Source organism: Tetrao urogallus, assembly GCF_951394365.1.
Source record: "Tetrao urogallus genome assembly, chromosome: 1".
In the NCBI taxonomy this organism is placed as follows: domain Eukaryota; kingdom Metazoa; phylum Chordata; class Aves; order Galliformes; family Phasianidae; genus Tetrao; species Tetrao urogallus.
In genome coordinates, this window is record NC_136813.1 from 117,104,126 (window position 1) to 117,117,318 (window position 13,193).

At 45.9% G+C, this 13,193-nt stretch overlaps 1 protein-coding gene across 5 annotated transcripts; it reads right to left on the reverse strand.

The window, feature by feature from the left end:
- Positions 1-339: 339 nt before the first annotated feature.
- On the reverse strand, positions 340-10,153 carry PEX5 (peroxisomal biogenesis factor 5; the record flags this gene model as incomplete). Of its 5 annotated transcripts, none has more annotated exons than XM_079542141.1 (15): positions 340-541; positions 909-1,066; positions 1,254-1,419; positions 1,561-1,776; positions 1,936-2,006; positions 4,123-4,266; positions 4,822-4,917; positions 5,116-5,208; positions 5,620-5,736; positions 6,074-6,164; positions 7,269-7,374; positions 8,506-8,640; positions 9,255-9,387; positions 9,566-9,601; positions 10,004-10,153. In XM_079542141.1, 15 exons carry the CDS (start codon positions 10,151-10,153, stop codon positions 340-342), a joined length of 1,914 nt encoding a protein of 637 aa, XP_079398267.1. The 5 variants fall into 5 exon arrangements, with proteins under 5 accessions (XP_079398267.1, XP_079398266.1, XP_079398265.1 ...); XM_079542140.1 differs by having other exon boundaries at positions 4,123-4,257; positions 4,822-4,941; XM_079542139.1 differs by having other exon boundaries at positions 4,822-4,941.
- Between the last annotated feature and the right edge of the window lie 3,040 nt (positions 10,154-13,193).

Genomic DNA, 13,193 nt, shown 5'->3' on the forward strand with positions numbered 1-13,193 from the left:
GGCTACTATGAGGTCTCAAAGCCACACTGGGCACCACTGCACATGCCATCTGGGAAAGCTTCTCATTTCCCCACTTTGACCATCTGCTTGGCAGCATAGTGTCAGTCAGCCATAGATGTGATAATGTAAACCACTCAGAGATCCTCAGGTCACAAACAACAGGTAGGGGAAGTTGCACACTTCAGCAGGAAATTAAAAAAAAAAAAAACAAAAACAGTTGCAAGTGATCTGCCCTAATAGAGCAAAGGTGTGTGTGTACCCAAGTGAACATTTTCTCCCTAGAGAAGGTCACAGCTGGGCTGGGCCAAACCTGCACTCACAGGGAACCTGATCCCAGAGTCACTGCTGGAGGCCAAATGCCCGAAGCAGCGTGGGAAGGTCATGGGCATCAGCTGCTCCATACAGGTCACTCTGCCCCAGCATGGAGAGGGCCATGCGGAGGGTGCTCCAGATGTTGTCAGACATAGCGCCTTGCTGCCCCCGTGGACCTCGGCTCTTCTGCTGCATGTGCAAAGCCTCTAAGAAGTGCTCCACAGCCTCACTGTCAACATGAGAACATACACGTTATTGGAGATGGTACATCTCATATTTCCTCCCCATTTGCTTCTGAACTGCTATTTCTTCCCCTTTACAACAGTTTCCCCCCCTCTTTAGCACATCCTTCCCCGCTCCAAAACCACTAGTGATCCCACTTTCCTCCTTATCAGGAATTCGAGTCCAGATGGCCTCCACTGCAAGTGCATCTTCCTGGCATCTTCTCAGGGCAGATTCTACTCATTCACTGTCTGCCTATTGCTACCAGAAGGCTGCAGACAGCACAGCACTGTCCTAGTAACCTATCACAGTCTCTCTCCCACACAGATATGCAACCTCATAGGTCACAGCAGATTTACACATCCTCTGCTCACCGGTGGGCACCCAAGTTGATGCAGCTGATGCCCAAGTTGTATCGAGACCGGATATATCCTGGCTGGAGCTCCAGTGCCCGCCGATATGCGGCCACAGCTTCCTCACTGCGATTCCCATTGGCCAGCGTGGCACCAAGCTTGTTCCATAGGAGATGATCCTGGAAAAGGGGACAGAGACAAAAGACTAAACCAAACTGGCTCTTTTTTTAAGTTCCAAGCCATCCCTTCCTAACCAATGTGTCTACCTTGCTCCTCTGCTTCAGAAGATGTACCTCACAGTACACACAGCACCTCCACCCACAAAACTCTAGGTACCTCCAGCACCCCCACTCTGCCCTTTCTTACATTGGGGCGCACACTAAGTGCGGCACTGAAGCAATCCACAGCCTTCTCGTATTCGCCACTAAGGTTGAAAAGGACACCCAGGCCACACTGAACATCAGGATCAACAGTTGAGGGGTTGCTGCGCACAGCTGCTAAGAACAGCTCTTTGACTTCCGCAAAAAGTGAGCTGGAAAAGCATGGAACAAGGACATTTGTATACTGTAGAACAAGCTGACCTTGGGTTGCCCAATCTAACACCTGCCCGACCCAGCCCCAATTCTCCAAGACACTTCTCATCTGAAGGCTAAGATTTGTATCCCCAACTCACTCAGACAGCAGGGACCCTAGTACACGCTTGGAAGTCCCAAGATTTGTCTCTGAGGCATTCTCCTCTGGTTCTTTCTCCAGTAGGTGGGCATAGGCTTGCTTATGGCGTAGCCAGTCCCGCAGGGTCTCACATGCCTGCTTCTGCAAGGACTCGTTGGTGAAGCTGACCGCTAAAGCCATAAGTGCTGTAAGGTTACCAGGCTGCAGTTCCAAGCACCTGTATGTCACGCAAAGAGAAATAGCCACCATATTAAATCAAGAAATCCAGCCATAGGTGATAACACAATCAAAACAGAACACACAACACTAGCTATGTGGTCCTCGGGGCATTATGCACAAGATAAAGACCCCTGCTCAGATTTTTTGCAACACTCACCGCCTGAGAGCACTGATTGCCAAGAGTTCCTGTTCGTTCTCTGCTTGGGTGGTTCCCAGGTATTGCCAGGCCTGAAGGAAAAAGATGCATAGAGTCAGATTTCCTCAGATCCAGAAAAAATAAACAGGCACAGAGATTAGATCTGAGATTAAACACACAAACACCTCTGCTTCATGTACACTTCCATGTCAGATGCCATTTTGTCAGACTGTCCCTCTGCTGCCATCTGCCACAAGGCAACAAAATGTGACAGAATACTGATGGGAAGGTTCAACCTCTTCTGCCATCCTACCAGCATCCACCTCTGATATCACAGGCCGATGTGATAAAATAGGAGGCACTACTTTCAGAGCAGCCCTTATATTAGCCACACACACCTATAAATTTAATCTGGAAAGATATATAGGCTTTCTGGTTCACATGCTATGAAGGACAATAAGAGTGGAGTTTTGGTGAAAAGAAATGAATGTGTACCAAGAAAGCTACCATAAAGCAACTTTTTGCTGCTTTACCGTCTAAAATTGCAAAATAACTTTAGCCTTTAACTGTGGTCAAAAACACAGGAAGGAGGGAAAAGCAGATCTCAGCTTTTCTAAAAACAAAATTGTATAGCAATAGTGCTAATAATGGGACCTTCAAGGCAGGCAGCTGAATATATTTGTGTATGTACAGTCCACTGGCAAGTAAAAATTTTAGAAAATTGCCCACAAAGCAGAAGCACTGTTATTTTATTGGCTCTTCAATCATCATGACACCAGTACATTAAAAAAAAACTTCAATTTCCAGGCAGTTGACATATGGAATATTTAAAGTGCTAAATCCACTGTAAATATCCATTCACCTTACGTTGATGACCACATCCCTTGCCTGTAAGTAGGCCAGCTAGCTTGCTGGATTTGTCAGCATGAAGTAACTGCTTTATGAACTTAAGTCACATGAAGTGCAGCGTCAACTGTCTCAAAGAAGGAAGGCATAAGGAGAAGCAGATATACTGCAATTGCCAGCCACCACAAGCAACAGGTAGTCTGCATCTACTGCCTCAAATCCCTAATGCCTCACCGCAAGACTAGCTGCAACATGGAGCTCACCAGCCAGAACAGTACAGTGTTCTGAGAGCAGAAGAGCTGAGATCCAACAAAGTTGTACTTTGGACCAAGGTGACTATGGAATTTCCTTTGCAGTAAAAAAAAAAAAAAACAAAAAAAAAAAAAACAAAAAAAAAAAAACAAGTCTACCATTGTACCATCTGAACTTGACTTCCTGTCCTTTCCACAGTTACAGCAGAAGAATTCAGAACTTTCCTCAATACAGCTCGCCAGAAAGGTTCAAGATTTCTACTCTTAAGGTCTCAGCTATTATGCCTAGCCCACAGCTCCAACAGTTTGAGAGACTGTCCAGTTCTCAAGGATTACCTCTTGACCACTTCAAAGCAAGAGCAGATTTTCAGAACATCTGCTTCCTTTCAAATTACTATTCGAGGAGGACTTGAATCAGTCCCAATGAGAATTCAGCCTTCCTGGCTCTTCTGACATAGGCACTTCAGAGACAGACAGCAGCACATGCATGTTTGCACTCCATCTCATCCTTCTGAGAATATTTATGTGCTCTACTTCTGAAGAAAGGCACAAACTATTTCTTAATCCATCCTACAGAAGCTGTACGGAGGAAGCATTCACTGAATTAACTGCTGAAACACGTCTCAGCGTAAAAATCATTTTCTGGTATACAACTTCAAATAAAGCCTTCGGAGACACTCATGTTACTCAAAAGAATTGAGAGATGGCATTTCCTAACAGATCCAGGTCCTAACCACAACCTCTAGTGCAGCTAACTGCTAAGAATTTGCTTTTAATACCCATATTAAAGAATGTCATTATCACAAGTCTAAGTCTTCCACAAAAGCAACTTAAAGAGATAAGAGCTTCTTATCTTGGCTTCATGCATGCATTCTTATGATTTCACACAGCTTTGAGCAGAAGACTTTGTGCATCTGACTTCAGCCCTACACCTTCTTGCCCACCATCCTCCTCAGGATTCACACACACCAGCTACAAATCCAGAGCCACAGACAAGTGAAATGTTCTCATATGTCCTGCACAGCTGATTGTGGTGAGCTTTCTACACATACCCTGACATCTCAAAGGTAAAGGATCCAAGCCAAGGCCTGCTACCATTAGTCTCACTCACCTCCATATGATCTGGCTTCTGTTGCACTGCAGCCTCAAACAGCAAGACAGCATTGGGGAGGTCACCTTCCTCCAAGCGCTTTTGCCCTTCTTCAAATGCATCAGGATGATCTCTCATGGGATTATCTTCTTCAAACTGGTAACCCTAGCAGCAGAAACAAGCAGAGGGCTAATGCCAGGTGATGCTAGGCAGAAAAGCACTTTCTACAGGATATCACAGTCTGGTCCAGCTGCATCAGGAATGCTCAGACAGCAGAGCGAGTAGCAACCCCACTCTGTCTACTAGCTTGTAGCAGATTAGAGAAAAGCAGCTCTTCTTTCTGCCTGCTCTATCCTGAAAGATTCCTCTGAATCTTAGACTATATCAGACATGAGGTAAACTGCAACAGTGATGAAATAGCTGGTGCTTAGCTTACCAGCTCTGGGTGGGAGTGGGCACTTGCACTCATTGCAAGCAATCCCAGCATTAACTGGCACTTGGTAGTGAACAAGAACTAGACAGCACTTGCAGATCAGAACAAATGACAACAGCATTGAACTCCTAGCTAACCTAGAATAAGGGCACATGCAACAGTAAATAACAGCACAAGAAGAAATCTTAACAGCATTTGGGGATCTATGGAACTCACCTGCAAAGCAGACAACCTGCCAGCTTCCTCAAGGCAGCTCATCACAGCTAGAAAACCCTGTCCTGTATTACCTTGTCATATGAAGAAGAGCTGAGGTCATCATAATCAGAAAGCCAAGGGTGAGCCTCTGCATCTCTCTTGGCCATCTCCTCCCATTCTGCCTGAAGTTTGTCCCAGAAATCCACATCTGACTGAAGGGAGAACAGAAAGTGACTGGCATACCTCAACTTTTAACTGAGCTCTACAAACACCACAAAGCATGCCCTCTTAAATGTTTCTAGCCCTCCTCAATACATGCAAAGGAGAGTTAACCCTGTCACGGGCTCTCAAATGTTACCCCAGCCCTCCTCCTCCTTCAGCTTTACCTCCACAGCAGTCTTTGCCTGCTCAAATTCCGTATCAAGAGCTGATATGTTCCCAGATCGCGCAAATTGATCCACCCAGGCATCGGATGCCCCCTGGGAGTTTGGAAACAGAAACACACCTTTCTTTTTAGGGTTTGGTAACCTCAGCACACATCCCAATGTCCTGGAGGGTCTGCGATGACCTCTCCTTCCCATCAGCAAGAACTGATGGCCTTGAGAAATGGAGAGGAGTTATTTTGGATACTTCCTTCCTCCCTCCCAGGTACTACAGAAGATGAGAACACTGACAGTGCCCAGATATCTTCCCAACATCTGGCTAGACTTTGCTCTGATGAGCCCAACAGTCCCTCCCTTACCTCCCACATCTGTAAAGCAAGTAAATTTACTTTAGTAAATAAAGCACTGCTGAAATTCAGACTTGCCATTCATTATCCCTTGCTCACAGACTGTGCACTGTCACAAAGACCTTTCCTCCTTCAGTGCACACAGGGCTGAGGCTCCTACCTGCTGCTGCATAAACTCAGCTGCCCATTGCTCTGCCTGATCTTGGTCTCTGTGGGTCACCTGATTAGCTTCGATCGATACCCTGCCATCTCCAATCTGGCGGACAAACTTTAGGAACTGTGGCAAAGAAATGAAACAAGGGTGGAGCTGGGCAGACGCTTTGCCAAAAACATTTCTATCTATGCCCCCCTTCTTTCTTTACAGATAGGAATTCTCTCTGCAAAGTGAGCACAGAAGGCTAGAGAAGTGGGCAGGAAAGCTCTTCACCACAGTGCAGTTACAGAAAGATAAAATATTTTGTGGGAACTGAAGGGCTGAACTTCCAGGAAACAGAAGAAGTGGAAGCACTGGATAGCAGGCCTTTTTTCCTTTATTGCCTTCCCCCTTCTTCTCCGTTCATCAAACTCTTTAGACACATTAGATACCTGTCAGCCCCAGTCACAGCATTCCTCACCTCAGAACTGTTGAGTTTTGGATCATCCACTTTAGAAAGAAAATCACTAGCAGTTTTCTTCAGATCATCTTCAGATTGATATTCTTCATACCTTTTTAAAATAATCAGTTAAAGGGAAAGAAACAGTTTGAAACTAGGCAACAGCAGCCTCTTTCATTAGCAGTCCACTGAATGGGGTAGACAAGTATTGAGGGATACAATCCTTCCTAACAGACTCTGGAGTTCAAAATCAGCCTGTAAAAATTCAAAATTACTACTAGGTTAAGCCTGCAAAAGAGTGGCACAACCATGCTATCAAGTACCACAAGTATTGGCACCATCAATCATAGCCTCATACAGTAACATTGCAGGAACAAAGAAAGTAGGCTGTTTTTATGGAAGCACAACAGCGTTTTGAAAAAGCAGCAACTTTGAAAAAGATGAAAGGCTCACAGAGAGCACATAGTCTCGTATGGCTTAAAGTGGGATAGATTCTAATAATATTCTAGGTGCAACCTGTATTGTCAGTTTTGGCAAAGTCACTGGAACAGGAGAACTTAGTAACTTCAATATTTGCAAAAAGATACCCAAAAAAATCAAAAGTGAGGAGAAAGAAGTATCTAAATACGTATAGTCTGTTTTAGAGAAAGATCTAAGTAGCTCAAGTGCTTGCTTACATTTTGCTACCTGAAAAACTTGACCACAGTCCACAAGTACCTACACAGAGAAGATTTTCAGTAATAGACTGATCTTCACCACACAGAAATATTTGAAAATGTTATCTGAATGGCTAAATCTAGAAATATGCAAAGGAAAAGCTTGATGCAGTTTGTCAAATAAGAAGAATGAAGTGATGAAAGTCTACAACTATTGGATCTAGCACCTGAGATTTCTAAAACTGAAAATGCATCTATTGAGGAGCAGAAAACAAATTCTGCTTGAGCAGGAGTTACTGCAACAACTACTGAAATCACGTTAAGGAGCTTTTCACTACCTATGCAATTATATTAGACTACAAGATCACAGCATTTCCAGAAACTAGAATCTAGCTAAACAGTGATCGTTTAAGCATCATTTTCTCCCTTCTCTAAAACTAAGGAGAACACTGTCTAGGTAAGTGATTCAAAAGCATTCAAGATGTTTCTCTGCCATCTGTCTAACCTTCATCCATGCAGAAGCCTAGCAGCAATAACTGGTCTTGACACTAGAGACTTACCATTTATCTGCTACTGACTGGTCTTCTGATTCCCCCAGCCACAGTTTCTCCTCTGACTGCTCAAGGTATTCTTCTGCCCACTTGGCAGGAGACACAGACAGTGGATCTGCATAGGACATTAGGACAGGGAAAGAAGAGTGAGATAAGCAGAACATCACTAAGCTTAACTTCAGATTCCACTTTCATCATTTTACATACTCTTATACTCTTATCTAACACATGCAGTAAAGACCTCTTCAAAGAAAGATCGTCAATACCTCTTCTGTGTCCTGAACAAAAAATAATCATCAAGCCTTAGATACAGACAAAGCATTAATACAAACACCTCTATGGTGGCAACATCTTTACTTTCTACTTCCACTTCATTATTTAAACAGCTGCTCCATGAGAGATATTATGTAGGTCAAGGAAATCAGCAATGCACTACAAGCCTCTGTCAAAATCACCATTTAGGAAGAACACAACTGTCACAACTGTCTCACAGACTTGGGAGGTGTTGACTTTTACTGCCAGGAGTATCAAGACTGCTGATCAATGAATGGAACTATCTGACTTTCTACAGTGGCCACCCCTGGGGAACAGAACAGAATCTAGTTAAATCTTACACATAATTTCCAGGTTAAGTCCTAGATGGTCAAAAGACCATATTCAACACACAGCTCTATACACAAAGGAAGATGGCTTTTCAGATAAACTACCACCTTGTTTAGAACAGAAAGCTTACACTTAGGTCCAAAAATACTCATTTTCCATTTTTCCAACTTGTGAGAATGCACTTTTCTCCTCAAAAATTTCTCCTCTCCCTCTTCATAAAATCCATTTAAAAATGGATTTTTTTTTTTTTTTTAAAAAAAGCACTCCAAACTGCATTTACCTTAGTATCAAAGGAAAACATAGTGAGAACTGGAGTATACATAAGGGAGAAGTAGCATCAGAGCATCTCCAGAAATTACATTAGTTGAATCATAACTTTAATAAAAGCAGCTTGAATAGCTTGCTTCTCCCAAGTTCTCCAAGTAACCCAATCTGAAAATAAAAAGATCTTGTGCCCAAATAAAAGCTTCCACACCAAATAGTGAGCAATTTAGCTAATCCACTCCAAAGCGGTCTTTTTTTTCCCTCCTCCTTTTTAAAGCTGCTCCAAAAGCATGATTCCAGTTTTGAACTCACTAACTACACTGCATGCAAGAATGTGACTGGGCAACATCACAGTGATAATCCAAAAAGGACCCTTCACCTGTCACTTCAGCAATGAACTCCTGTGACCAGTCAGCCTCATTGTAATCTGAAGCGACATCACCAGCGGTATCTGCTGCAGCCAAGAACTCCTGGGTCCAGTTTTCAGACAGTGCAAGGGCTGCCACACCTGGAGCTAGAAGAAAAACACAAGTGAATGCAAGAGAACTCAAAGGCACCTTCAGGTAGCCATCATCATCTCTGATCAGGTCCTTCCTCTTTATTAGAATAAAATCACCAGAAGATTCTACTTAGAAGGAATCTCTGAAGGTTGCAAGTCTTAGAAAAAAAGTAAAAGACACTGAAGTTAGATCTGATATTTCAGAGTACTGACCAAGCAGCTTCTGAACTTCTCGAAGTCGGGAGACTCCCCAGAATCCCTAAGCATCTGCTGCAGTGCTGAACTGTCCACCAAGGGAACACATTTCCTTACTCCTCTACCTCTCATTCTCTTGCTGTTTATCAGCGCAAAGATCCCAGCTACTGCTGCTGAAGACAATTAGATCCACTCCTACTCCCCTGACACTCCTCCAGACTGAAGAAACTTACTTCCTTCACCTTTTCCCTCTTACACCACGTATTCTACCTCCTGATCTCCAGTGGACTCATTAGAATATATCAGTGTACTGGGAAGTCCAAAGTTGGAAACAGTGCTCCACAAAACCTCACAACAGAAGGAGCCACCCTGCTAAGAGTTTAACCACAACACTGAGACCTTTTCCATCATCCATCTACTCCAGCTCCCCTCACCTCGCTGAGGCGCCTGTCGGAAGCTTGACTGTTCGATCTCCTGCATCTCAGCCAACAGGTCATCCATCTTAAAGGTCTGGGGTGCATGGGACAGTAATGGGGCATTCTGCCCTTGTAGGAATTCTCCAACCAGCTACCAAAGACAGTGAGAGATTAACATTCATCATCTAAAACATGGAAGATAAACAAGTAGAGCCACGGAGCAGAAAAAAGAAACAGACTTGGTGGAAAAGTAAAATTAGATAGAGGGAAAAAAGCAAACTAAGCATTGAAGAGAAAGGTAATAAGGAGATGCAACTATTTGTTCTTACCTCATCTTCAGAGGCTACTCCCAGTGGCTTGGATACCTAGAAGTAACAGTGGGCAATCATCTCAACAGCTTGGGCTATCCACACAGCACCTCAATCAGCACACATCCTCCTCTCCCTCCTGTTTAGGCTGACCACACTTCCTCGCACCGGCTGTCAGCACGCGTCCAAACTATAGGCACAGGAATACCCCGCACCACGTCGCGCAAGCTTCCCACCACCCCCTCCGGGTTAGCCGCTGCATCAGTAAGGCGTGCGGCCCCCCCCACAGCTACGAGCATCCTGCCAGCACCCCCGGACACGGCCACTACGAGCAAGACCACGCCCCGTCAGCCCGCCGACAGACGGGGCGGCCCCACAGCCCCTTTCCCACGCGAACCAGCGCAGTCCCACACCCGCCCCCGGCCGCCCTCAGCGAGCGAAGCGCCCCTCGACACTCACGGCGGCGGCGCCCGCCGCTCCCGGAGGCCAGCCGAGGGATCCCTGGAGCCCTTCCTGCCGCAGGGCCTTGTCCTGGGTGAAGTGGCCGGCCAGCTTCAGAAGGGGGTTGGAGCCCCCGCACTCCGGCTCCACCAGCTCCCTCATAGCCATGGCGCGAAGCGCGGACGGCGCCAGAGCCCTCCGGGCTGCACCTGGGCCCGGGACGACACCGGGCCGACGTCAGGCAGAGCGCCCTCCTACCCTCCGCTCCGGCAGTCCGCCCCCCGACCCGGAACCCGCCAGGCTGTTCTGGCCGCCGCCTGGGCAGCGGGACGTCCGTCTGGCAACCTTCGCCTTCCCTGCCCCAACCTCGCCAGCCAGCCAACCAGGCCGTAGGCCGCGGCCTGCCCCAACCCGCCCGATGCCGACCCCAGCCCCACGGCGGCGGTAGCGCCGTGAGACCCCACACTCCCCAAGGCCGCCGGGGCAGGCCAAGCCGAGTCACGAGACCCCCCTACCCCACGCCGTACTTTGGGCGCCTGGGTCGCGAAGCTCGCGGGCGGGGCCAGCAATTAAAGGCACAGGCACCTCGCCAGCACAGCGCCGTGGCCCTTAAAGGGACCGAGCGCCGGCAGCCGCCCGCGCTCCTTTGCCAGCCGGGAGTTTTGGTGTGTGCAGTCACTGCGCAAATATGTATAATTTTATCATATGTGATAAAAGCTCTGTCACGGACATTGTCAATATGTTGGGTTTATCCAGAACCGTAGTCCCGCTGTGGTAATGGTGTACTCTTCAGTACTAATCTCAGCTGAATGAGTGATGTGTGTCTTACCAAAACTGGAGCCTGCTCCACAGCAGGTTGGGTAAGGAGTAGCTGTGAAGGCGCACGAAGAACTCACTGCACGAGAACTCACTGCACGAGACTCCTGCAGTGTTTGTCAGTTACCTAATTGATGAGTGTGTCCTATTTCATTATTTGCTTCTGGATTTCTAAAATATTGCAGTGGGCTGTAACAGGTACGGGATTACATGATCTGTGCTGTCTTCTGTGAAACCCGAGTGCTAGAAACACCCAAAATCGAATCCCATTTCCTCCTTTTCAAAAGGAATGTGATCCTCTACAGAATCTTCTCTCAACTTCCATGATACAGTTCATCTCTCCAAAAACAAGTGTCTGGTGCTGGCTCAGGCACTATTCTTCAGCGTAAATCTTCTTCAATGCTCTCCTTTCAGCTTTGAAATGTGTGTCACTCTCTGCTAGGTTCTTGCTAGCAAGCACTATGGTGCAACAGGAGCAAGTCTGTGGCGTTACAGCGTGGGGGCTGGAAATCCAACACCCACACCAATTACATTTGTGGAGCTTTACCTTGGATTACATCTGCCGTTGGTCCTGTGGCCCACTGGTGGGTGAAATGCCCCAAGGATGTCTCATTTACAGACATCTGCCAGCCTGGCTCCACCAGGAGGAAATTCAGCCTGCGCACCAAACTGCTCTGCAACAACTGAAGCACAGCAAGTGAGAAGTGCTGGAGGAATCACTTTGAAAGCACGCTTCAGAAACCAACTCAAACTGCTGTGGAACAACTGTCAGGTAGCTGCAATTAGCTGGCAAGACATTTACATAACCACTCTTAAACCCAAAGACGTGAGCTACACATGCTGGTGTGCAGGAAAATGGTGCCACCGCAAAATGAAAGTCTGGACCTTTCTTTCAAATGATTAAGTGTGAAAATGGGAAATAGAACATTGTTTTTGTGTTTTGTGTCACTATTATGTTATTCTATAGGGGGTAATATATCTTCGTTGTAAGGGGCTGGAATTTTTTAAGAAATCTTTAGGATGTATATCAAAACCTTGGAGAAAGGGGCAATGGGAGAAGAGACAGGAGACCCACTAGAAGTCCCTGTTTGTCAGAGTATCATTGTGCCAGTTGCAAAGGGTTTGGTCATTAACAAAAAGATTGCTAAGGCTGTGGCTCCAGCCGAAGAAATGTCATGCCCCTTGGTCAACAACAAGGGAGCCAAGAGAGTCATTCCCAACTGACTCTGGTATACAGTATGGCTGGAGGATGAGGACAACCAAACTGAAGCAGCCATCCCAAGCCTTCCAATGATTCTACAATTCTGTGATCCTTTGGAATTGCAGGAAAATGGGCCTGGTCTGTTTTGTTCCAGTTAAAGCAAAACTTGTTTCTAAAAAGTGATGGTTTATAGGCTTATCTGGCCATATGTTTTGATGATAAAATTTCAGTATTCAGTTCTGATTCAAAAGCCAAAGTGATTTGTTTTGTTGACAGTGGTGAATCTACCACAAAAGCTGGCTATAGGTGGCATATATATATAGGTGGCATACATATACCAGAGGACATCAGGTACGATTTTCATAGGAGGAAACACATAATTGACTGACAGACAGAGAAGCTCAGAAAATGGCATGGCAAGTCTGCCAGAAGTATCTGAGACCTCCCCCTTACTCTTAGTGGCCTAGCCACTGCTGGATGAAATGTGTTTCCTGCCAGAGGAGCTAGAGGTAATAAAAAACAGTGGGGCAGTATAGAGAATAACTAACTGGTTCACCAGGGACAGCAAACAGTGGTTACCCAAGTCACTGCTCCTAGAAGTTTTGAAACAACTTTATGAGAGAAGCCTTTGGGGCTCCAAAGGATTAGCAGATGCCTTTATGAAAATCTTTGTTACCATAGAGCTATTCACACTAGCAAAAGCAGCCACTGAGGGATGTTTGATATGTGTTGAAGTAGATAATAAGCAAAGCAAACGGTAAAAAAGGAGGCCAACACTGGGCAGGGCAACCCTTCAAGTGGTACCAGGTAGATTTGACTGTGATGCCCAGGGCTGGGCAACTTAAATACCTCCTAGTGATAGTGTGTCAGCTTACAAGGTGGCTGGATGCATTTCATGTAGCCTCAGCAGCGTCCTGCTCTGTCACAAAGATATTCCTGGAACAAATCATTCCTAGGTATGGGATGATAGAGGCAATAGATGAAGACAGAGGAACTGACTTCACAGGGAAGGTGTTGCAGGGAATCATGACGCATTGGAGATACAACAGGACTTGCATGCCTCCTGGTGACCCAAAAGTTCAGGGAAGGTGGAAAAAATGAATGGGGAAATAAAGTAAAACTTTCTGAAACTAGCAATAGAAACTTAGCTTACCTTAGGCCAGATTGCTACCCCAAATAAGGGCAAAACCT